Source organism: Belonocnema kinseyi, chromosome 1 (genome assembly GCF_010883055.1).
Source record: "Belonocnema kinseyi isolate 2016_QV_RU_SX_M_011 chromosome 1, B_treatae_v1, whole genome shotgun sequence".
In the NCBI taxonomy this organism is placed as follows: Eukaryota; Metazoa; Arthropoda; class Insecta; order Hymenoptera; family Cynipidae; genus Belonocnema; species Belonocnema kinseyi.
In genome coordinates, this window is record NC_046657.1 from 176,016,794 (window position 1) to 176,042,898 (window position 26,105).

At 37.1% G+C, this 26,105-nt stretch overlaps 1 protein-coding gene across 5 annotated transcripts in view; it reads right to left on the reverse strand.

The window, feature by feature from the left end:
- LOC117176152 (mitochondrial inner membrane protease ATP23 homolog) overlaps positions 1-26,105 on the reverse strand; it is a 260,005-nt gene that overhangs the window by 191,941 nt on the left and 41,959 nt on the right. For all 5 annotated transcript variants that reach the window (XM_033366262.1, XM_033366271.1, XM_033366247.1 and 2 more), the window contains exon 3: positions 6,489-6,534. In XM_033366262.1, the coding sequence (XP_033222153.1) occupies positions 6,489-6,534 (46 nt within the window). The remainder of the gene's footprint in view (positions 1-6,488; positions 6,535-26,105) is intronic.

The following is a 26,105-nucleotide window of genomic DNA, read 5'->3' on the forward strand; positions in this document are numbered from 1 at the left end:
CCCCCCCCCCCCCCAGTACTGAAAAAGTTTTTTTTTTAAGTGTGAAAAAATGACTAGGCTACATTTCTTTGCTTTATATCTGCTTTCCAATGTGATATGAAACACTTTTTTCAAATAAACCCTTATTTTAAATAGCAACTCTCTGTGCTGCAAAAACGTATTTACAAAAAAGAAACTATCTAGATGTAAAATACTTATAAAATATTAACAAATTGTACACATTAACTGCTGGGGTTTGTGTGCTCTTTCTTAATTTTCTAATGACATATCAATCGCTGTGTAAAATTAAGCCTTATATAAAAAAAGCAAGACCCTGTAATGAAAACACGCATTGAAAAAAGTCGTTATCTACATAGATGGAGCTAACTTATAAAATAGTAAAATGGGACTTTTAAGCATGATTATTTCTCACCCCTAATCTTTACAGAAATAACCCCCATAATATATAAGCTTAAATTGCAACATCTTTTACAAAATTATTTCCCAGTTTATGTGTGTATATTCAAAAAATATAATTGACCTTTTTCGATGCCGTGTGATTATCGATGCTACCCCGTTCTGTACAGAATTATCACATAATATCAAATCGCCGTTTTATTATCTCCTTCAAATACAGGGTCATGGTGTATATGCTCATAAATATTTAAGATTCGAACTTGTGAAAATTCGATTTTATTAAGTTAATGCGGTTTCTTAATTTTCCCAGCGGGTTAACATGGTAAGGAATTATGTTCCAACTACCCCAGGAAACCACCCCTAACGTTAAATATGACTAAGTTTGGTGAGAATACCTTTGAGAATTTTTTCGACTCTGCTACTATCGAAACTCCTCAAATGTCAAACTTATCCAAGTATATCAGTCACGTGGGTTGTCGACAGATCCCATGCTCTGAGGTATCAAATCAATCAATGTTTATTAACCCCATAAAACTACCCTTATCGCAAAATTTGTCTGTATTTGATTAGTGGCAGACTATGTACATTTCTGGACAACTGCACGAAGGAAACCCATACAAGTTCAATGTTATCCAGGTAGATCGTTCACTTGATTTTTTTATCAACTCAATGCTGTAAATGATCAAGTTTATTAACCCCAAAAAACTGTCTTTATCGTGAAGTTAATCTTAATTTTATTTGTATTATATGACAATTTTGTACAGAACGGGATGCATTTTCTTCGAATGTGATTTGGGCAAATGGTTCTCATAGATAAAAGATCAAAGATAAAACACAGATAAAAGCCAAAATGTATTTGACAACATACATGTAGATCCCCAGCGTTCCTATTCACATAAGTGCTTTTTAGGATTTCAAAACAATTTCAACTTATCTTTAAAAATAGTTTTAATAACTATTTGAAAAAATTATTTTAGAAAAAGTCTACTCTCAAGAAATTTTCAACCGTTCTGGACATATAGATTGCTCTTGATATAAAAATGGATTTTACTCATTAATAATTGTTGACCTGGAAGTTGTTTGAAAGCATTAAAAGATGCATCAAAAAATGTAAATTACATTTTTTTGAATATAGACACATAGACTGGAAAATAATTTTAATGAGAAATAATTATGCTTAAAAGTGCCATATTACTATTTTATAAGCAAGTTCCATCTATGTCTATATCGACTTTTTCCATACGTGTTTTCATTACAGGGTGTTTCTTTAATATAGAAGGGTTAATTGAACAAAAGCGATTTATATGACATTGGAAAATAAAGAAAGACTATAAAAAATTAAGAGTACAACAATTTGAACAGTTAATGTACACAACTTTTGGCATCAGTCTGCATCAGTCATAATTTTGCACCTTAGTTATGCTTTAAAAATACCGTGTTAATATTTTATAAGTATTTTCCGTTCAGATAGTTTCCTTTTTTAAAATACGTTTTTGCAGCACAGGGCGTTGCTTTTTAAAATAAGGGTTGATTTTACAAAAATGTTTATATCACATTGGGAAGCAAAAAAATAGAAAAAAAATCTAGCCTAGTCATTTTTCAAATACTTTCTTTTTATTACAGGGGGTAATTTTTAAAAATAAGTTTTGATTTTACAAAAGCGATTCATAGCCCATTGTAAAGCCGCTAAATTTTCTGACCTGATTAATAAATTAAAGCATATGTATCCAAACTGTTAATAAAGAAATAATTCCAAATAAAAACTAAGAATCGAATTATATTTTTAAAGAATGTATTTCAAAAAATATTTATATTGATTATAGGAAGTGCTTCAAAAATATTATAAAAACATATAAATTTCTATTTTCCCTGACAGCTGCTTCATTTCCCTGACTTCCCTGGCAAACTTTATTTTCCCTAACATTTCCCTGACTTCCCTGACATGTGGCCACCCTGCACATCAAGCGCAAGGGTATGCACCTGAATGAGGCATTATTCCTAGCAAGATATTAATAAGCTTGAAATCAGCTGCAACTGTGCCTTTAAATTTATCCATTTCCTGTAAGCTCCATAATTTAGAAACTTTAGCATAGTTTTCATGAGTAGAAGCAGCAATAGCAATAACAAACAATTTTTTAACTCGTCGATCTTTAAATTTTTCAGATTTAGTTTCAGTTTTAGAAGTGGTAAATACGTCTTCTTTTTCTAATGGTTGAAATGAACAGCACAATTTTAGAAAACCTCCTCCTCTATCAAGTACAAACTTCATATGCATTTCACTTACATTCCTTTGTGTTGTAATACTGTTAATAAAACTATCAACATTACTACAGTAAACTGTTAGTTCTGGAGTATGTGTTTCAACGTCTGCTTCAATGTTAACGAAATCAATTGTTTTAAATTCAAAATATTTGTCAACTAAATGGTTTTTCACGAGAAGTTTTTTTTCTAGATTAGTCTCAAATAATTTTTGCTTATTATTTGCTGATCGAAATAAAGATACAATTTCTTTGACAGCCCGAAAACTTAAATTACGTTTATTTTGTACTTCAGCAACTACACCAGCAGAAATTCTGCAATTTCTTAAATTTTTATAAGCATCTTCTGGTTAAATTAGCACGTTAATAGTACGACATAGTGAAAGTGTTGACATAGCATGATTTTTACATTCTCATCATTTATGATTGAGAAAGTATTAGAATTGTCGGAAATTTGACATTACACTTTTTCAACGGATCTCAACGTTTCGAGACCCCCTGAATCCGAAAATCAGGTTTTCACGATGGCGTCTGTCTGTCTGTCCGTCCGGCCGTAAGCACGATAACTCTCGAAAAAATGAACGAAACAAATTCATCTTTGGCACACTATTTTTAGGTCCTAAAAGAAAAGACGAGTTCTTCAACCAGCCATTTTTGATAAAAATTCAAAAAGTGAGCGCATTTTGAAAATTTTTGAGACCACTTTTTTCTGAATTTGAAAATTCTATGTCGGGATATTTATAGTATTAAAAAGAAAAAACAATTTATCCTTATGACTTTTTTCGATAAAAAGAAAATTATCAGAGTTATAGCGTTTTCAAAATTTTTTTAATCAACCTAAAATTGAAATTTGAAGCCGAACGCACGATATGAAAAAAAGTGAAGAGAAGAAAAACATTTCTTTTTGAAAGCCCTACAAGATTATCATAAGCAATTTTTGGATTTTCTTCAAAAATCGAAAATTTAAATTTTGATTGCACAAAAAATAATGGAAAATAAAATATTCAATTTTGTGGACAAACTATGTAGGATACGAAAAAAGATGACTTAACAAAAATTGTTATCCCAAAAAAGATCTACAATTTCGTTAAGAACCACTTTTTGATAGGACGCGTACTTTTTGTTTTATTCGCGAAAAATAACGTTGAAAAAAAATAAAATAAAAAAAGCATTCCAAATCCAAAGAATAAATATCCAAGCGCGAAGCGCGAGCTGTACTTACGTTGGAGCGCGAAGCGCGAGGTAACCTATTATCGAACGCGAAGCGCGAGATTCAACCGTCGCGTGATTTTTTCTCTTATATATTTCAGCAAACATTTACAACATAGTACTTTACATTGTAACACATTTCAATAAATTTCGATTTTTTCATTGTTTACAGATTCTACTTGTTTGAATGATTCTGCACTTTTTTTGGCAAAGTTGAAAACTTTGATCGGTTTTCTTACCGATTCACATAAATAGCAATCACACTTTTTGTCACTTTTCGTTCTTGCTTAAACTGTTTGGCCTTGAAAGTTGGTGTAATCTGGCAAAATAAACTTATTGCTAACATCACTGTCACTACGTCTATTATATAACTTTAACTTGCAACCACCACATATAACACTAGGCAAATGTGTATCGATCTTTGTATTAAATTGCAAGTTTGTTACTTACTCAATTTTAGTTTGCAAAACATTGGTTATTATCAAAAAAATTTATTTTTATTCAAACACAAAATACATAATCTTTTATGACGTTCACCATGTGTAGGACTGTGATTTTTTTTGTTGGCCAAGACATTTGATTGCAGGAAAATTTATCAAATTATAGAATCGATCATTAAATGAACTGAACCGATTGCCATTCTAGAAAAGACTAACACTTGACAATAATTGAAAAGTGAAAGAATTTTCCTATATACTTACTATTTCATTATTGATGTTTATCTTCATTGTTGTCCGTCTTTTGTTATGTATATGCTCGTACAAGAGAGGGTAATCCTCTTTTCACAAATCTAAAAGTGTTTGTTTACTAACTTTTACTTCATAGAATAACGACATAATTTATTATACTTAGTATACTTACTATTAGTTTATTATTATCAAATTATTAAATTTAAGCAAAAACAGTAAATATACGGATTAATAAACGTTACAAAATCATAATTTCACATATTTATGAAAATAAATCATTTTTTTATTTATAAAAAAGTGCTCTAACGATTATTGTAAATCTAATATAAATCTTGTTGAAATATGTTCATGAAACGATAGAAACAATAAAATTTACAGTACCCGAAGATTTTATTGAAATCTCATTTTTGAACACCGTGAACATGCCAAGAAAGTCCGGAGTCCAGGCGCCCTATAAAATTACGCCCAGAAAATGCTACCTCAGATTTAATTTAAGAATTTTTTTCTTATAAAAAATGAAATAACTTTGCCAATTTATATTTCATTAAGCTCAAATTCGTACCAATTATAGAAAAAGAGTTCTACTAATTGTTATGAATTTCACGAAGTAATGCAATCTAATTCTATTGTTATAATTGTGTCTAATTTACGGAAGATTTCACAGAACAGGATCGACGCAGCCAGTGGAAGCGAAGTAGGGGAATCCGCTTCGTATGCCAGATGCTCGCGCAAGAATTGAATTCATGTGTTCAAATTGCAAACAGTTTTAATATCTCACCAACAAAATAATATATAGAGATGTTTTTTTAAAATTTAGACTAGCTTTCTGTGCTTGTTACTAATTTGTTTGTTGCTTCTCACAAAAATGTTTAAAACTATTTTATTTATCTTCTCTAATTTTATCATCAATTTATTATTTACTAGATTAACTATAATACGTACCTTATTTTTTTACGGATTTACATCTGCAAAATTATTTTAGCAAACAAATGTGTTGTCTAATAACTATAAGTAGGCGACAGCGGCTTTTACCACTTCGCCACTCTAGCCTGCTTTAACCCTTTTACCATAATCAGTCCACATGATGAACAACAAATTAGGGATGTATTGACTCAAATATTACAGTTTTCATTTTGTGCTCGATGTAAATTACAGCTTTACATGTTTAAAATTGCAGTAGCAGTAATTGCTGAATTTAATATAATATAATTTAATGATAAAAAATCGTTTTTCTGCTAAGTTCACTTGACGGCACCACTTCTGTAGTGGACAATTACTCACTATTAATTTATATTCTTTCTGAAAAAACGTGTAGAGACTAGGTTGAAAAATAGTCCATTTTTTAATAACAAATGACTTTTTGTGAAAACTAATCCTTATTTTGGGCTGAACTTTTGCAAACTTTTAAAGAGTGTTTCTTTGAAGCATATCAAATTTCAGGTAGCATTTTCTGCGTAAAATCGGTCTTTTTTGATAGGGCACCAGGACTAGCGAGTATTTTTCATTTTTTCAAAGTTGGGTCTGACGTTTTATCGAAAAGTTGACTTTATGTGCTAGAACCCTTTTTTCGTTGCAGGTCAAATATGCAAATATACCGTATATTTTCTTGTATATTTCACTTTGATTATTCTAAAATTATCTATTTATCTAAACAAAACATTCTTATGGGGCGCTGAAAAGCTTAAGGGACCTCCAACAAAGGGTGGGCGCAGTCAGGGCAGTATGGGGCGTAAGCGTAAACTATTTGTGGTTTGAATTGTTTTCGCGATCTAGAGCCGTCGAATCTATTTCAGCTTTGTATTCAACTCATTGATGGCTCTCGGTATACAAAAAAACACCTTCGCCTAACAACAGAAAGTTCATGTGCATGCCAAATAAGTATTTCGCATGACATCTAAAGAGAAAGTGACAACATGTTAAATCTGCATTTACGTACCATCCTGAACTTTTTAGCGCTGCTGCCATCAATTTCACTAGTGGACCTGTAAATAAAAAAGTCATTTTAAATCTCAAAAACAATATAAGAAAGTAAATATTAATGTACTGTGGAACACAGAGATAGATATTATTCCAAATAATCTTATTTGCATTAAATATAACTTCCTAGTAACGATCTATTCTATGGAAGTTATTGGATAGATATTATTCCAAATAATCTTATTTGAATTAAATATAACTTCCTAGTAACGATCTATTCTATGGAAGTTATTGCAGTAGAATTTTCTATTTAAAAAAACATAATAGAGAACAGTTCAATCCAAAAATGATTTGCAAAGTAACTGTAGCTCCACCTTGATTCCTTCATGTATTATAGTGATATGTTTCGGTAAGGGAGGATAATAATCGCCCCCCCCCCCTGAATCTTAATGGTTTTGGTACACCTCAGACCTCAGTACCCTCCTATGTTGCATTAGTAAAGCTACGTAGTATCAAGTCTTAAATTTAACAGTTGACAAAAGAGCTGATAAAAGTTCAAACCAGTACCAAATCACGTGTCATAATAAATATTAATATAACCGTAAATTTAAGAGGGCTACTTTTGATTCCCAAATGTTAATTTATATGTCGCTTTGTCCCGCGGACGACAGATTAGTGGCAGCAGTCTGGGATGTCAACTTGGCGATATCTCGGAAAAAGAAATTACGTATTTCGAAATAATAAAATAAATAAATAAAAAGTAATTGAATCGAATAGATATACTGCATTTTATACGGTCACTGAGCTATTTTTCAATAGAGCACGCGAATTCATAAGTGGAATGATGACCTAAATGTGAAGAAGTGACATTACTAAGGTGATTTGTCGGCTCTGAAGAAACACACTGGCTGATATTAGGAAGCACTACAAGAACCCAAAAGGTATTTCATTACAATCTTAAACACTCTGAAAATTAACAGTTTCGTGTTCAATACAAAAAAATTTCACGACCTGTACCTTCCACGAGAACTTTATTAAATGATGCTCTAAATTTACTGATGTTACAATTATAGAGAATCACTGCACGATTAGATAACTTAGAACGTTCTAGAAATAATCAGAGCAGGGATTATGAAATCAATATTCTATTCTAACAAGTAAAGCAGACGGTGAATTCACTTTTAAAACAAAAATAAACCTAGTTCCAGACTTTTATGGAACTAAATTTAAAACATTTATCCATCAAATTTAAAATGCAAAAGCTAGAATGAAAGCGAATTGAAGATAAATTTTGAGGGACGGCATCATTGCTCGTAAACTAAAAGGACGAGCAGCCGGCTCAATAAGAATAGATGGTGTTGCTAACTTCTGTTGAGTTAAATATTCGACAAGGATTAGAAAGTCAACTGAGAGTTGATGCTTTTCTAGTAGACAAAAGAGAATAATATGAAAGCAGGATAAGACCACAACATCCAAGATCTCTGAACGAAGCATTTTTTATAGCTTATGATCAGAGAGCGGACCACCGTAGTCTGAAGTTGTGCACCGAGCTTATCTTAGGCTTCCTCGCTGCAGAGAACCGTTGCTCGGTGCGCAATTTCAGACTACACTCGTCCGCTCTCTGCTCATGATAAAGACTAAACAGAATGGCTATTTCGAATGTAATCGAATTTCATTTGGTTTAAATAATGCCCTTCCTACCTTTATAAGAAGGATGAACAATGGCCTAAAATTTTCGCCAGGGAATGAACTTTTTGTCTATATTTTCAACATAATAGTCTGCGAGAAAGATTTAAAAGAACATTCCGAATACTTAATCAATTTATTTAAACGTTTCCGTGAAGTATGACTTAAGCTTTAGCCAGATGAATGCGAATATCTTAGACCTCGGTTAGAATATTTAAGATATATTGCATAACATGGTGTAATAACCATATTTGAACCAACCTGTTGTATTCCGACTGGAATAAAGATTTTTAATTAACCACAAAAGCCCATAATTATGCTTTAGGCGCAGTTTAATCGCAGAGCAAATTAGGCAGACGTTCTCGCGATAATTTTGACTGTTAGACATTACCGATAATATTTATACAGGCGTAAATGTAAAATCTTCACCGATTATAAGCCGTTAGTATGGCTAATGTGTGTGAAGGATCAGATGAGTCGATTAATGAGATGGAGACTTAAATTATTGGAATTCGAGAATGAAATCATTAATAAAAAATAGGAAAAATAATAATAACGCCTTCGCCTCTCGCTAATGCCAACGATTAACATGGCATGTGAACAAACACGCACAGATTTATTCGAAGATTAAGTTATATGTGAATCAGAAAAAAACCAAACGCTCACGAATTTTTCTTAACACCAAATATAAACACAGAAATTCAAACACTCCCTGAAGTGTAGTCAGTGGCGCATCCAGGGGAGGTGTTTAGGGCGTTCAACCCCCCCCCCCCCACCCGAAACTTATGCCCTTTCGTATTAAAGGCCGACGCCGCTAAACTATGCATGGGATATACATATATATTTTGAATCCCCCCCCTCCCGAAATATTTTTCTGGGTCCGCTCTGACTATAGTAGCCGGTAGAGTAGGATCCTCTGCGTTCGTTTCAGTTGACAGAGGAAGTGTAGCGCCTCCTGTTCACGTCATGTGGTACTTAGAAACGTATCGATTTTATCAGTTTTAGGTTCCCCGGCTTTTGTCCTAGAATAATAAATATTTTGTCTTGGAAATTTGGAAAATGATAACGAACACGCTAACAGACGTTCGCGCATACTTTTTTTGTAGGTTAAAAAAAATGTTAATTTGCAAATTTTAATTAATTTTTGTGGCGCTTAGGAATTAATATCGATTTTATCAGTATTAGAGTCCTAAAATAATAAAGAATTTGTCTTAAAAAACTGGGGAATAATAGCGAACATTCTAACGAACGTCCCCGCCCACTTTTTTATGGGTTAATTAAGAAATTTTCATTTAATTAAATTTGATGTGTGTGTATTTTGAGGTTATGTGTGTTACAATGCTCTTCCATAATTATTCTTGAGGGCTGCCGACAGCATCGGTACGACAGAGACCTACATCATCGGAATGAGAGAGCTGAAAAACGATCCTAACATAAAATTGTTTATATGCATACAATTTTTATTTATAATAGCACAACAAATTTGTTGTTGTTATTATCCCTAAAAAAAGAGTCCGGAGACGTCCGTTATAATATTTTATAGCATCTCCGAATTCATTTTTTTACAATTTCATTTTTGTGGAAAAAAAACCGAAGAAACTGAACCCGATTTACCACACGACGAAGTATCACATGCCCATAACAATTTGAACATGAGATAAAGTGCGTCTCAGTGAAAAAGTTCACAAAATCACTTTGATTTGGCAATTCACAATCCAGCAAAATAGATAATCCAGTAAAGGTATGTACAATTCAAATCTATAACTCCGAACATTGCATTGCATTAACATATTTCTATAAATATATAACAATTTTGTGGAAAACTATGTAAAATAAACTGTATTTAGTTGTCTAAAAATATGCCAAAAGTTAATTATTCTGTAGCATCCTCTCTAATGAAAACCTGCATTGTATTTGTAATATGTTTATCCAAAAATTTGTGAAAAAATTAGTTGCGGAAAGCTACGGATGAATGAGTATTGGACGTCACTGTATGGGACGTCGCGTTGCGTCATTGTTGTAGACTACCTATTCGACGCGGATGCTGGCCGCACAGTAGAAAAAATGACGTTTTTGGTTCAAAATAACGTACAGTCTACAAATATTGACAAATTGTCACAAAGAAATATTTTTAAAGGCTAAATTAAAATTTTTAAATGCAAAACTTATTGAGATTCGCACACATAGTGTCCAAAGACGATTGATTAACGAAAGCTGATGATCATGACGAAGTGGCGGATTTCCATTCAATGTAGGTATTTCAAGAATCTTTTTTGACATATCTTTTTTGATATACATATACATATATACACACACACACACACACACACACACACACACACACACACACACACACATATATATATATATAATTAAAAATTTGTCATAAGGACAACCGCAGGATTTCGCCGGGAGCGGGTGCTAATCGGAAAAATTGCACCCGCTTCCAGCGAAATCGCGGTAAAATTTCTGTCATAACCACTTCTCACAACCGTGAGATAGGTGGTTACAGTCTGTAAGGGAATCAATACGACGATCCAGCAAAAGCCTCGTGGACCCTAAGAACACGGAGCGACCCAAGGACAAACGCCTTCTGCATTTTTCCCGCAAGTGTTCTAGCATATTGTTGACACGCAGGGATGCTTTTTAGTCTATTAGCAAGTGAAAGCTTGGCACCTCCAAGAGCGCCGATGATAAGGACGATCAGTTTAACAGAATATTCCGGGTACAATCGTTGCCAGCAAAAGCCTCGTGCACCCTCCGTACCAGACTTCAATCCGAGCGATTTAAGGAAAGCAAACTTTAGCTCACACGACATTGACTCATCCTCCACATTTCTGTGGAAGATACTGTGCATCCTCTTATCAAGGAGCTGTTCACGAAAGTTTTTCTTTTGTGCTTTCTTAATCCAAGCTTTCAGGAGTGAGTACTCGAGATACATAAGATTTGATGCATTTTGCTCACCCCTAATACTGAAGTTAGGTCCGAGTGTTTCAGCAGCCTCCTCCGCTACTTTGTACAGAAACGCTCCTTTGCCCACTTCTTCTTGATTCCTGACCGTTTTAAGAACAGGGTCTCTTCCATTTGTAACTCTATGTGCTGTACGCAGAATAATCTTGTTGTGAAGACATTCAAGAATCAATATTCCGCGACCACGTCGGAATAGCGAAGTGCTAGAGATAGTGGCAATAATGTTAGGCAAAAGAGGAGTGGGCTCATAATGTCGCCCTGAAAGACACCTCTCTGAAAGGTGACCTTGTTAGTTGTCACACGATTTTTTCCAGATGATAGTAAATCTGGTTTTCCAAAGCGGCACCACAGAGCATGCAGCCGTGCCATGTAACCACGTTCAGGGGCCACACTCGCATCGGAGCACTCTAGCAAGTCGTGATTCAGTCGCTCAGTCCACCCAAAGGTCGCGAGATCCCGCTGATCCATCGCATTGAATCCACTTTCATTGGTTCCCCCAGATCTAGATTGGTCAACATTGTTGGCCGACCCATTGTGGGGAGCCCTGCGCGTTTTGTTGTTTTGAACCGCACTTACCGCAACTATGTTTGGTGTTGTCATCCTTGTGGAGCCCCGCATGCAAGTACCCTTGGTACAGGGACCCAATATCCGCAACCCGGGGACGCGCTTGGTGGCTTTGTCATGGGCCCTTCGGTTTGATTCTAGAGGAATCAAAACCGAACCGAATAAGAAAACTTGTTGAGATTCGCACAGATAGTGTACATTGATGATTAATTAACGAAAGCTGATGATCATGACGAAGTGGAGGATAGGTGCGGCTTTCCATTCAATGTAGGTATTTCAAGAATCTTTTTTGACATATCTTTTTTGACACACACACACACACACACATTTCCGGAGAATCCGACCTCTGGGCTATCAATTATTATGTGTATAATGCAGCGAGAGCTTTGACCGATGCGAACCGTGAATCAAAACCAACGGTTGATCATAAGACCAGAAGACGAATGCATCAACTTGCCATAAAAATAGGCAGGGCAAGACAGTACGCGTCCCGCATTTAGTGTGTGATTGACTACATCACCTCTGGCAGGAATTTTATCACCCAGGTTCGAAATTTTGCGCGCGAACTCCGGACCCGTTATCACACGCTTAACAAGTCAAAGCTGCTGACCATCAGGCAGCATATTGTTGAGAGAATACGGATACTATCTGACGCTAAGAGAAGTCTAGAGCGGAGGGAGCGGTGGGTCAGAGAAAATCAACAGTTTCTCTCTGACCCATCTCGACTCTACCAAAACGCTCCAGTTACTGTCGAACACCCAACCAAACCAGAGGAGGTCGAAGTATTTTGGCGAGAAGTCTACGAAGTGCATCATAGACAATACTCCTGCCGAAAATAGGCAACTTAGCGGACCCGAAGAATTACAGGCCAATCACTTGTCTGAAAACACTTTATAAGATATTCACAGCTATCCTAAATGATAGGATGGTTCGGGCAATTGAATCTGTGTCAGCAAGAAATCTGTGTGGCAAGAAATGTATGAGCAACGCGGCTCAAAGAGAGGCGTAGCGAGATGTCGGGAGAACCTGCCCATCGATAGATGTGTATGCAAAGATGCAGCATTCTACCAGCGTGACCTATCGATGGCTTGGATTGATTATCATAAAGCTTTCGATTCGACCTCCCATACACTTATCATCTGTCTTTTGGAAATCTTAAAGGTTCATCCGAAAATAGTTAGGAGCATAGAGAGATTGATGCCGCTTTGGAAAACCAGATTTACTATCTCATCTAGAAAAAATCGTGTGACAACTAACAAGGTCACCTTTCAGAGAGGTGTCTTTCAGGGCGACACCATGATCCCACTTCTCTTTTGCCTTACATTATTGCCACTATCTCTAGCACTTCGCCATTCCGACGGGTACTTGTGCGACAAACCTGCAGATGGAATGTACAAGGTCACTCATGTATTTTACATGGACGTTCTTAAGATCTATGCTAAAAACAAAGAGCAACTACATCTAGCTCTAGGGACTGTCGAACAATATACTAAGGAAATTGGAATGGAATTTGCGTTAGACAAATGCGCCAAGGTTTATTTAAAGCGAGGAAAGCTTAATGGCATCCCTGAAGATCCTGAGTTCGTTGATAGAGGCGTTATACGACACCTTTGTGCTGAAGAGACTTATAAATACCTGAGCGTGCCACAGAGCCGCATTCAGGATGTGACATCTATAAAGGATACTCTCCGAAGCAGATAAAAACGTCTCATCCGGCAGATTTGGTCTTCCGAACTGTCGGCGAGGAACAAAGTATCTGCAACGAATATGCTTGCCGTCCCGGTAGTACTCTATTCATTTGGAGTAGTTCCATGGACGAAGAACGAGCACAGATCCCTTGATATCGGGACAAGAAAGGTTATGCACATGAACAAAAGCATGCATCTTAAGTCTTCCGTTCTGCGACTGTGCATCTCATTCCGTCAAGATGGTCGCGGAATATTGAGTCTTGAATGTTTTCACAACAGGATTATTCTGGGTACAGCACATAGAGTTGCCAATGGAAGAGACCCTCTTCTTAAAATGGCCAGGAATCACAAAGAAATAGGCAAAGGAGTGTTTCTATACAAAGCAGCGGAGGAGGCTGCTGAAACACTCGGACTTAACTTCAGTATTAGGGGTGAGCAAAATGCATCAAATCTAATCTGTCTGGAGTACTCACTCCTGAAAGCCCGGATTAAGAAAGCACAAGAGAAAAACTTTCGTGAACAGCTCCTCGATAAGAGGATGTACGGTATCTTTCACAGAAATGTGAAGGGTCAGTCAATGTCTTGTGAGCTAACGTTTGCTTTCCTTAAATCGCACGGATTGAAGTCTGGTACAGAGGGTTTCATTTTTGAATGCCAAGACGGTGTCATTTCCACCTTAAGATACCGTCGCCACATTTTGAGCCAAGACATTCCTGATGATAGCTGCAGGGCGTGCCATGCACATCCCGAGCATTTAGCTCACATACTGTCTAGCTGTCCAACTCACGCGAGAGCGACCTACATTCAAAGGCACAATGCGGCACTAAGAGTGCTTTATTACCATCTCTGTCACTCTTACGGCTTTAACCTCAATATTGCTCTTCTAAATGCTCCTAGGGAAATCGAGTAAATTGTCCAGAATGGGAAGTGCCGCATATACTGGAACTTTATATTCTCGACAATTGTTTCTGTTGCTCACTCGAGGCCTGACATGGTTCTTCTTGACTTCGAGAAGCGAACCATGTTCGTTATCGAATTTTCGGCACCAGCTGACAAAAACATCATAACCAAGGAGAATGAAAAGAAAGAGAGGTATCGAGACCTTATAAGGGAGTTGCAACGATTGTACCCGGAATATTCTGTTAAACTAATCGTCCTTATCATCGGCGCTTTTGGAGGTGCCAAGCTTTCACTTGCTAATGGCCTAAAAAGCATTACTGCGTGTCAACAATATGCTAAAAATACTTACGGGAAAAATGCAGAAGGCGGTAGTCCTTGGGTCGCTCCGTGTTCTTAGGGTGCACGCGGCTTTTGCTGGATCGTCGTATTGATACCGTTACAGACTGTAACCACCTATCTCACGCTCGTGAGACATGGTTGTGGCTGAATTTTTACCGCGATTTTGCTGGGAGAGGGTGCAATTTTCCAGATTAGCACCCACTCCCGGCGAAATCTTGCGGTTGTCCTTATGACAAATTTTTAATTATATATGTATATATGTGTATATATATAAAAGTTTGTCATAAGGACAACCGCAGGATTTCGCCGGGAGCGGGTGCTAATCTGAAAAACTGCACCCGATCCCAGGGATATCGCAGTAAAATTTCAGCCATAACCACGTCTCACGACCGTGAGATGGGTGGTTACAGTCTGTGACGGAACCGATACGATGATCCGGCAAAAGTCTCGAGCACCCTGAGGACACGGAGCGACCCAAGGACGACCGCCTTCTGCATTTTCCCCGAAATTTTTTAGCATATTGTTCGCACGCAGGGAAGCTGCGTCGAGAATATAAAGTTCCTGTGTATGCGTAAATTCTCATTCTCGACAATTGACTCGATTTCCCTAGGAGCATTTAGAGGAGCGATATTAAGGTTGATACCGTAAGAGTGACAAAGATGGTAATAACGTGCTTTTAGTGCCGCATTGTGCCTTTGGATGTAGGTTGTCCCCACATGAGTTGGACAGCTAGATAGTATGTGTACCAAATGCTCGGGATGTGCGTGGCACGCCCTGCAGCTATCATCGGGAATGTCTTGGTTTAAAATGTGGCGACGGTATGTTGATGTGGAAATGATCCCATCTTGACATGCCAAAGTGAAACCCTCCGTGCCAGACTTTACTCCAGGTGATTTAAAGAAAGCAAAAGTTAGCTCACACGACATTGAATGATCCTCCACATTTCTGTGGAAGAAGCCGTTTATCCTCTCATCGAGGAACTGTTCACGGAATTTTTTCTCTTGTGGCTTCTTAATCTGCATTATTCAGACAAGAATTGATAGTCCAGAGGCTGGATTGTTTTTCAAAATGTCCACGAAGCTCGTCATCCATTCAGCCAGATCTTTAGGCTTGAGGGAAACCTGGGTGTTGATGTTTCTCCGATTCACAAAGCATCGCTCTTACTCTATCGGATGCCTGCCCGCTGTTGGTCTTGGTGTCGTCTCTCTTTCTTTGTTGCGGGCTTGTTCTGGCTGTGGTAGAGTAGGCGTTTCGCTTACATAGCCCCTTATTTGGAGTACTTCGGCATGATTTCGCAGACGTTGATGCGAAAAGTGCGATAGCTCCGGGTGTTTCTCGCACCACAGAGCATGAAGTTGTGCCATGTAACCTCGTTCAGGGGCCACACTCGCATCGTAGCATTTTAGCAAGTCGCTCTTAAGTTGCTCCGTCCACCTAAAGGTCCCGAGATTCCACCGATCCATTGCATTGAATCCATCTTCATTGGTTCCCCTAGTTCTAGAGTGGTCGGCATTGTTGGCCGACCTATTGGCGGGAGACCTTCGCGCTCTGTTGTTTTGAAACACACTTACCACAACTATGTTTGGTGTTGTCATTGTTGTTCCCGCGAGAAGCTAGGAACAGGGGTTCGTCCATTCTTGCAGAGCCCCGCATGCAAGGATAAGGCTGCGTACTCTGACAGATCGCCCGATATCCCAGAGTCACCGTTGTAGGCACCTCACCCAGGTGCCATTCAGCTTTCGGCACGGTTTTCACACCTCCGCTTGGGGGTTAATTCCTTTGGGACCACCCCGGGACAATTGTCCGCGACTGCCTATTTATTTTGGTAACCATATTCAGCAGAAACCCTTGGTACAGGGACCCTCTATCCGCAACCCGAGGACGCGTTCGGTGGCTTTGTCATAGGCCCTTCAGTTTGATTCTAGAGGAATCAAAAATATATATACCGTGACAAAAGCTGAATGCTTTTGGCACGGTTTTCACAACTCAGCTTGACGATTATTTCCTTCGGGACCAACCCGTGGACAATTGTCCGTGACTGCCTATTCATTTTTGTAACCATATTGAGCAAGTAAAACTCCTCCACCCATTCGTTGCCCTTTGTCGTCTCAAAAAAATTAAATCATTTATGATTAAGAAATTTAGATGAATGAATTGATGGCGTAAGGGGTCTTTTTTTTTTAAAACCGTTGAAAAAAAAATTATTATTATATTTCGTATCTTTTTTGAATACATTTAAACAAACTTTGGAAATTGTTTGAAGTCATTACACAGAATATTGTTGGAGGTACACCGCTCAACAGGAACAGATATAAAAGAAGAGGTCCTCCACCGCTGCCATGATTCCGGCTATTCTAATTATCTGAAATCAAAAAACCATACGCCATTTTATTCGCGAGACTTGAGACTCTGCATGGAACTAAAGTGAAAAAATAATTTTTTTTGCAAGCTTCAGAAAAAAATTCAATTTTACTCCTTTTATTGGGGTCTATATAAGTGCTACAAAAACTAACGAAGTGATCTTAATTCTTTTAGTTGAACTTAAATTGTATATGGGCTAAACATGCTGTATAAATTTGAGCAGAAACAATCAAATAGTTTTTGAGATATTATGGCAGCAGTTTAAAAAAATCGTGTTTTGAGAAAAACACCTTTAAAGTTATTGTATATAATTTATAATAAAAATTGCCTCATAATCAGTCTGCTATGCTCCGTATACCTGCTTCGGTTTGCGCGTGTAACTTTTCAACCACTTCAAATCGCGAAAAATCCTTTCACCCACGTCTTGTATACATGTTTTAGACGTGATTTACGAAAAAAATCGTTTTTTTTATCTGACACATTAGAAGACCCCCTTAAGCCAGGTTTCTTAGTTTCAAGTGATGACTGGTGGCATGTTCTGTCTGGTTCTTTATGGTTTTAATCACTAAAACTCCGCCTGTGTAAACTAATTTGAGGTGCAATTCTTCTTTGGTATTGCGTTCGTTAAAAGTTTTCTTTGCCTCCTGAAACTGCAGAAGTTGCATCGTAGTTTTTTTCACAGGCATTCTTATATTGCATGACAGTCCGTGCTCGTCCGTTGATTTACGTTTTTCGATAAATGGACACAGAATCTCTTGTGCTATTTCTTCTCGCTGGAACATTATCTTTATTGGTCTAGGCATGGGATTACCAATTGAGCTCTTGCGTAGGCGGAATACTTTGATTATATCAATTTCAAGGTTGACTGTCGAAAGCACCTTTACAATTTCTAGGATATACTTTAAATCATCTGTATGAATTGATGTTGAGTTAAATTTTAGGAGAATAAATAAAAGAAGGTTTTTCTTATACTTATTTTTCCGTTCAAATTCAATCATATAGGCCGTAGTGCAATCTGCGTCATGACTGCCAAGAGATGCCAGGAGATGGTATTATGCAGTCTGAATTGAATAGTCCGCGGTCTAAACTTGTTAAAGGACAATTTTTTGGAAAATGATTTATTTTTTACTTTCCGGAACATTCGTTATATGCAATTAAACGCAAAATTCCTTTTACTTTTTTTTTAATGGATTTTCAAAAAGCGCGTTTTAGTATCCAGAGCATAGGTCTGTGGTATAAACTTGTTAACTACTTATGGCGCCTTATAGAAAATCCGTGATTTTTCTCGCATCAGCTCAGTTTACTCGTAGAATAGGCCAGGGAGACACATGTCAGTGCAGGCGCAGTAGAGTGTACTCAGAAAATTTTTGTAATAAATTATTTACAATTTTTGCAAGCACATATATGTTCGACTTGCTAATCCAAACATTTTGAAATATAAAACTTGCGCGCAGCTTAAAAAACAACGCAGAAACATGAAAGCCCGCGAAAAACGATAGAAAACCAGCTGTAGAACACTCAAGATAACAGGAAAAGACCTCTGGACCCCTTTTATTGTCATATGACGTTCAATTTTGATTCAAATGTTATAAAACTAACGTGTATTATTCTTTTCTAGTAAATGAACAAAAAAAATTTTACAGTTTGAAAAAATATTGAAAATTGCAAAAATAAAAACGATTTTCCTTCACCGTGTAAAATTTATGTAATGCCGGTAAACAGGTTTAGACCGCGGGCCCTTCAATTAAATTCTTTTTGTTTGCAGCTTCCATAGCCACACACGTTAGTATCAGGAATCGGTATAGTAAGAACATTGGCTTACCCTTGTATATGCTTGTTTTTTACTTCATATTGTACGTTATGTTTGTTCCAGTTTATAATAGTTTCACTGAGATTAGTAATTAGGGTAACTAGATCAAATATATTATAACTAGAATAACCTTTCGTGTTCTGAAGCCACCCGTAGTTTAGAGTCCAGATCAATGTGTTCACTATCAGCAGTACAATACCATTTTACTCACAAAAATTGAATTTACTCAGAATTCAAAAATATCATATCATCTTTCAACTTAAGACAAGAAAATTTCAGATAATTTCACTTTAGAGAGTTTAAATTTTGCTTTATTAACTCACTCAACAATACTTGGTTTTATAGAGATTAACCAAGAAAGACGTTTGTGAAGTTATGTCGTTCGCAGCTCACTAAATATCCCAAATTTCGTCAGAGATCTATGGATCTCTGACGAAATCACAAGCACGTGTTCACAGCTAGCAAGTCTAGACACTAGACTCATATAGTTATATCACATCTCAACTCATATCATACAGTTAATATGATAAACAAATGACCCCGCACCTAATGTACTGTGCAGCAAGATTCATAATACTTTTATCAATTTTATAATTTTCTTAAGCAAATTTAATAAACTAATGCATTATTGAGGCATCTGTCTAATAATTTTGTTTGCGAGGTCAGACTTTTAAATTGGAATCTTCATTGTAAATTCCAAAACATTCATGATTAGTTCATAAATCCGACGATGTTGATGAAATGCTAAAAAAAATATTGATGAAGAGAATTTGCAGTTTAGTCTTTTCTCTCTTCATGCGTGGATTAGATTTGTTGGGTTTTTTATTGCACATATCATGCATATTAGAAGTATAATCTTGGAAAATAAAGAAAACATACTGAAGTGGGAAAAATAAAAAAGGAGATACAAGGAAAATTCTACAAACACTTAAAAACTTGTATTGAGTATCGTAAGCAGCAGCCTCGAAAATGTAAGTATACCGAGTTTTAAAAAGATTGAATGACATTTGCCAAAACTTGTCCGCCATATTGGATCTGTCATTTTGAATCTCGATAATCTGAATCCAACCTCGTAATCAGCGACCTCGAAAACGCTATTATACCAAAAATTATGGAATTCCGATAAATTTTTTATATTTTGGCCAACCTTATGGATTTTCCAACCGCCGTTGCGGGAAACCATATCCGCAAACACTATTAGATTTCCAGTAATTAATTAATATGTTCAACAAAGAACAGTAATTAATTAATATGTTCAACAAAGAAACTGAGTTGGAACAAAAGAAAATTTACAAAACGTATAATATTATAATGAAAAAGAATGTTGCACTAAAGGGTACTCTAACTATCAGTTATACGGAGATACCGCCAGAAACTGAAAGCGTTCTTATCTTTAACCAAATGAAACAGAAAAAGAGGGTGAAGTGAACTCAGCTCAGCCCAGTACGAAGGTCGTGGGCACGGCTTTTTGACAGCTCGTTTACGAAACGAAACCATATAAATCTTGAAAAATTACATTCTTTTACAATAGCCTGAATAATTTTCAATAATTACTTTTTATTTTCTATGAATAATAAACTTAATTAAATTTAAAATGAAATAAATCAATATGAACAACAATTGTTTATATGAGTGTTTACCATACGTGAGAACTATAGTAATTGTGAAAATTAATTATTTGATTTTATTTAATTGAGAATTTATTTAATTAGAGCACTTTTGTTACATGAAGGTCAGAAACCGGTGGCTAGTGATGGATTTGTGGGCTTCGCACAGAAACTGATCAAGGTGGGATCTAGGATTGGAAATGTACCTGCACGAAATTTGCTTCCGCACCTCACTACTGTATCACGACATATGAAAAAAGCAGCGGATGCTTTTCGAGCGAAAATTCTACCAGACATTATGGATGCATCGGAACACTATCGATGTGCTGTGATGGCAAATATGTGGACTGATGACTATTTAAAAAATCAGTACAGGACTGTGACAATACATTGTACTAAGACTGATTGGAGCTAAAAATCAGTGGTGCTTTTTACGTCAAAATTCCCTAACACATCAAAACTGGGGAGAATGTATTGAAAGTACTTGCTAAGTATATGCGCCTTAATTGTTCCCTACATGTTCTAAAAACAGTATTGAAGAATACTTGCAGTCGGCTAATGAATACTTTGGAGCATTACAGTGGTATACGTTGGAATATCAGAGAGACAATTCATGTGTCCACAGACTCTCAATATGAGGAATTGCAAATCTTCTAGAAGAAAGGCAAAAAAACACAGTCGGAATGGTATTGAATTGCAGGATGTCAAAAGTCTCATTGCTTTCCTGAAAGTAACACAATAATGTTGTGGAAGAAGCAAAGTCAATGATTCTATTAAAATATTAAAATAACAAGATAGCAAAAGAATAGTATATCGCGCAACAAGGGGCGAGAGGCGACAATTGCACGAATGTGAAGTTAGCTGCCTGAGCGAAGCGAGGGCAGTTATCACACGGGTGAAATTGGTGCCTAGCCCTAAGTTGCGCATACAATTTTTCATACAAAATAGATCGAAAATTTGACTTGAGATACTTGGAACTTCTTTGCGTGTCATCAAAATTGTTATTGTTTGTAAATACGTAGGCAATGACAGATATAGGTTAGAATGACACGTTGGAGAGTAATTCGGAAGCTGCGTCATATCGAACGCTTGATTTTTCGGGAAGCAACTAGTTTTTAGCAGTTTTTAGCCGTCCTAAAATGAGGTGACACACATTAGGCACGTTTCACGATCGAAGGTGGAGACTGAAGTTAGCCTCGATTCTCGAAACGAGGTTCGATAAGAGGGAGGATGTCTGCAGACAACTACAGATAAAGTAGAATGTATACAGTTTCGATACTGGTTACAGCGTAAACTTACTTTCGCAGTCGCCTGTTTTAACTTGATAGTCTAGGGCTGAAAACACAACTTTCAACATCGAAAGTAAAATTTTCGTTACATGTGTAATGAAAATAATTTTTCTCCGGAAATAAAAAAAGTGCACACAAATACGTTGCTAGTTACTATTCATCTTAACATAAAAAGCATTATAGATTTTTTTCATCCATACATGCAATGTCTCATGATCTTCGCTGGTAAATGATTGAATTTAACTTTAGCTAACAATCCTACTTTCGATTTTTTTTTAATTAAAAAAAAATCACTTTAAAATAATTCAAACAACATTCTCCAAATTCAAAACAATAACAAATGTATAGCCTTTCAAAGAAGCCAGCAAGAAAATGGGAACTGTACACAGCTCCACTTTGTACCAAGTTCTCGTGTGGCAACGTCACCTGATGGAAATTTTCTAGTCCCAAGTTAAAGATTTAAGAGAAATCTCAATACTGCGTTCAATTGCTATCATTCATGGAAAAAAGTTTGTAATAGATGACCTCCACAATTCTGCTACATTTTTCTGTCAATTATTTAGGAAACTCCGTACCTTGACAGATGAAGAGAAGGTTAGCACAATGCTCAAAATCAGAAGACTCCTAGCAGGACTCGACTGACCAACTTCTTCTTAAAAAATTGAAGAGGAGCATAATCAGTCGCGACCTAAGATGGCTCGATTCCTCCAATGAACTGATAACGAAGCAATGACATGGATTGGTGAAAAGTATATGAGAATTAAGTGCCGCAGCTGCATAAACTAGCATGACGTGAGTTTTGCATAGAGCGGTTAATTTATAGAGCGAGAGAAACTTCAGCTCAGCCGGTTTTTTTGTGACAGAAGGAAGAACCCTACTGAGTAAAGCAATTGGTAAAAATCATGAAATTTGTAAAATTTGTGAAAATCATGAAAATCTAACACCGATGACAACAATCAAGTTGTCGCAGTGAAAAAATAGTTAATTAGGCTCTCTGTAAAGACAGAAAACCATAACAGTGCCCAGAAAAATAGAGCCCGCATAGAGCGGCTTTCAAACTGCAGTTAAGGACTCCAAATTGCAAGACTCTGGAAACACTGGGCCTTACTTTCGTGCAGATGGTTAACAACGCTCTGGAGGGAGTTGTCTTTGCGTCAGGCTACCCTGAAGCCTGTCTAACTCCCAAGGAGCTAAACAGACTGAGGGAGGAAAGCTCTAGAGATTGACGTGTTATCCCGAGAGGCGCGCCTCTAGATTCAACGACGCCTTTACCATGTCGGTGGCCATTGTAGTGTAAGCCGCAAACATCCGGACACGGAACTGGCTAGAGGAGAGAACAAAAACATTTAGGCCCAAGGAGGGCATAAACCTGGAGATCAAGTGGAGAGAGTGTCGCTAACGGTACCACAGAGTGACCCCACGGATTCCCGGAACCTCCGAGAATCGTACGGTCATTCTGGTTCGCTTGAGCTTCTAGAAGCTCATTCTAAAAATCGATTTTGGAAGGGTACTCCAACAGTCAGGGAACCAGACCGAAGGTGACCATCTGGATTATACCTATTCATCCCTGAAGCTTTAATCAGGGCCCTCGTGGCTCTGAGTTATTGACCCTACGTAGGTGCGGGTAGGGTCACATTCCGGGTGACCCAACAAGGATCCACAAGGGAACCAGAAGCGTCCGGATACGCACCGAATTAACCTGACAATGATTAATATTATGGCAGTATGTATGCATAGCAGTGGTGCAGACAGGTATAGCCCTAATCCAAGAATACTGGTTATACAGTGCAAGGATTAGTGGCTTGGGAGGATGTAGCCTCATATATACGGGGCCACACGATATATCAACAAGAGCATACTAAGTTTTGCCCTAGGGACCTCATATCGCCACGGCTTATTTCCCGGGCGATTTTGAAGGGACACCCGTCTCCTAGAGAGGTGGAGACTAATTCAACACTTCCAAGAGAACAGGATTCCTCAGCTGTTGGACTGTGATGTAACATTTCACCCTATAGTGTAGAGCAGAGGTGGACAAACTTTTTGCTCACTTTTCAGGTAAGAACAGGGTTGATCTAACAAATTTTTTGGTCTGCCATGCTTTGTTCGTCAACGCTGCGTTTTCCCTGAGATGGGTTAGCTTTCCTCGGTGGGTGTTCATTGTTAGACGATCGAAAAAATTCACAGATTTTGAATTTCGAGGTTTCAGAATGCTAATCTTAAAATTTAAGTATTTATTGTGTTGAATTTTAATTCCCGTTACCCAAACCGCTTATTAAAAGAAGCGTCTGTGGCAGGTTGGACCTTCTTGGCGGCAGCAGGTACTGCCACGAGATGCCTCGACCCGCCACGACAGCTATGGCTGCCGCACGGAAATCTGTTCCAAAAAACTGAGGAGCAGGATAGTGGGTTGGAGAGTTTCAGACAAGGAATCTATCACGGGCAACGGGTATATCTTGTTCCAGTTAACCCTAACAAAAGCAGAGGCTTTAAATATCAAAAACCCTAGGAATTTAGTTTTGAACTCAAATACAGAGGAACTTAAAGGCAGGCTTGTGAAAATACCCACAAACTGCGGTACCATAGATGAGCTAGAGCACGTCGCAAATTTTCTGCGAAGGACTCTGATTACATCATGTGAGAACAATTGCCCTACAAGTGCAATTAGGAAAGGAGTAGAATGGCGGGAAATCCTCTAGGAGAAACCCCGTAAAAATACTAGAGCGTTGTACAACAGCGCAAACAGAACTAAATTGCATTCAGTCAGGGACATCTATAAGACGGCTCAGTATGAATATAATAAATACATAACAATTTACAAACAAGATAATAATTCAGAAGCTCGCCTCGGACTCATAAGTCACGTTGATGGTGAGTTTGTCGAAGACGAAGAAGCAACGTTGAATCATCTAATGGAAGTCCACTTTCCAGGTTTTCAGTGAACTCAAATCGACTGAGAAGAGGAAGGTTGGGATCAACAGAAGGGGAAGGCCGAGTGGAATTTCGCCGCTAAGGTCGTTGATATCAAGAAGATGAAATGGGCCATTGAGTCCTTCTGCCCATTTAAGTCACCAAGGATGAATTAGTTTCATCCAATGCTCTTCCAAAAGAGCCTGAAAAAACAAGTGCTTAAGCCAATTAAATTATTTAAACAAATGGAAATTGCTTAAAATGTTACTGGGTTTTCTTAAATGACCAACTAGTGATTATTCGTGAAAAAAACTTTCAAACAGCGTTATAAAACCACACTATTAAGTAAAATTTTAATTTGTCACTTATGGGATATTCTTTAGGGACTCATAAGAGTGGCTTGAAGTCAATCATTTTCAAAATGTATGATTGATTTGCATTTATACTTTTAAAATTAAAATGATAAATTATAAAGAATATTATGAAAGAAATGAAAATAGGGAATATAATAAATATAGTAAATGCTTTGCAACATGTGATACGAAAATCTGCTGTTCTGATAAAGTACTTTGGCAAGTGAACAACAATATATATTTAGAATAAAATTTAAATTGACTTAAAGACATGTCACTCAGAATATCCTGCTTTCGTTTTTTGAATCTTCGTATAAATGTTCTGAAAAAAAGTCGAAAGCATTGAGCGCAAACTTCAAAACGATAAACGAAAGAACAAATGAAAGATATTAATACGTTTACCAAAGTAACATTGACTCCAGTTCATCTAGTGTCGGTATATCTCTTTTAGCATACATGAATAGCGATTTTGGACGTAGCGCCAAAGAAAAAGTATCCTTCTCGTGACCTTCAGATACGTACATTATTGATCAGGGATCCTAAACTAAAAAAATATATTCAAGGCACAGAGTTTCATATGATCACTGAGAGTGGCGATAACCGTCTTCGAGTGTCGGGATGTCACCTTTAGCATACACGAAAAGCGACTTTGGGTGCCACAGCAAAGAAAAATTATTCGTCTCTCGTGTTCAGACATGTACATTATCGATCAAAGGGCCCTAAACTGCAAAAAATAAAAAAACACAGAGTTGGGCATGATTTCTGAGAATGGCACCGAACATTTCTTGATTGTCGGTAGATTTATTCTAGCATGTACGAAAAGCGACCTTTGATGCGGTACGAACAAAAAACTGTCCATTTTTTGACTTTTTGGCGTGAAAACTTTTTATCGGGGATGTCATGATCTACAATATATGCAAAATTTAGAAAAATCCATCGAAATCTTCTTTAATGCATATGGTGCGGGGTCCTTCAGCCTAATATTTACAGTATTTGGAATTTTTCAAATAAGTCCTGAACAGAGTGGGTGAGGCTCACTTTACTGTACAAAGAGGTCCATTTCATTCACTGTACGATGCGGTACGCCTGGCAAGCACCGGAGGTATATTTCCAGCACGTTAAAATCAATGAAATGCTTTATAGCCTCAGCGCATGAGGGGGG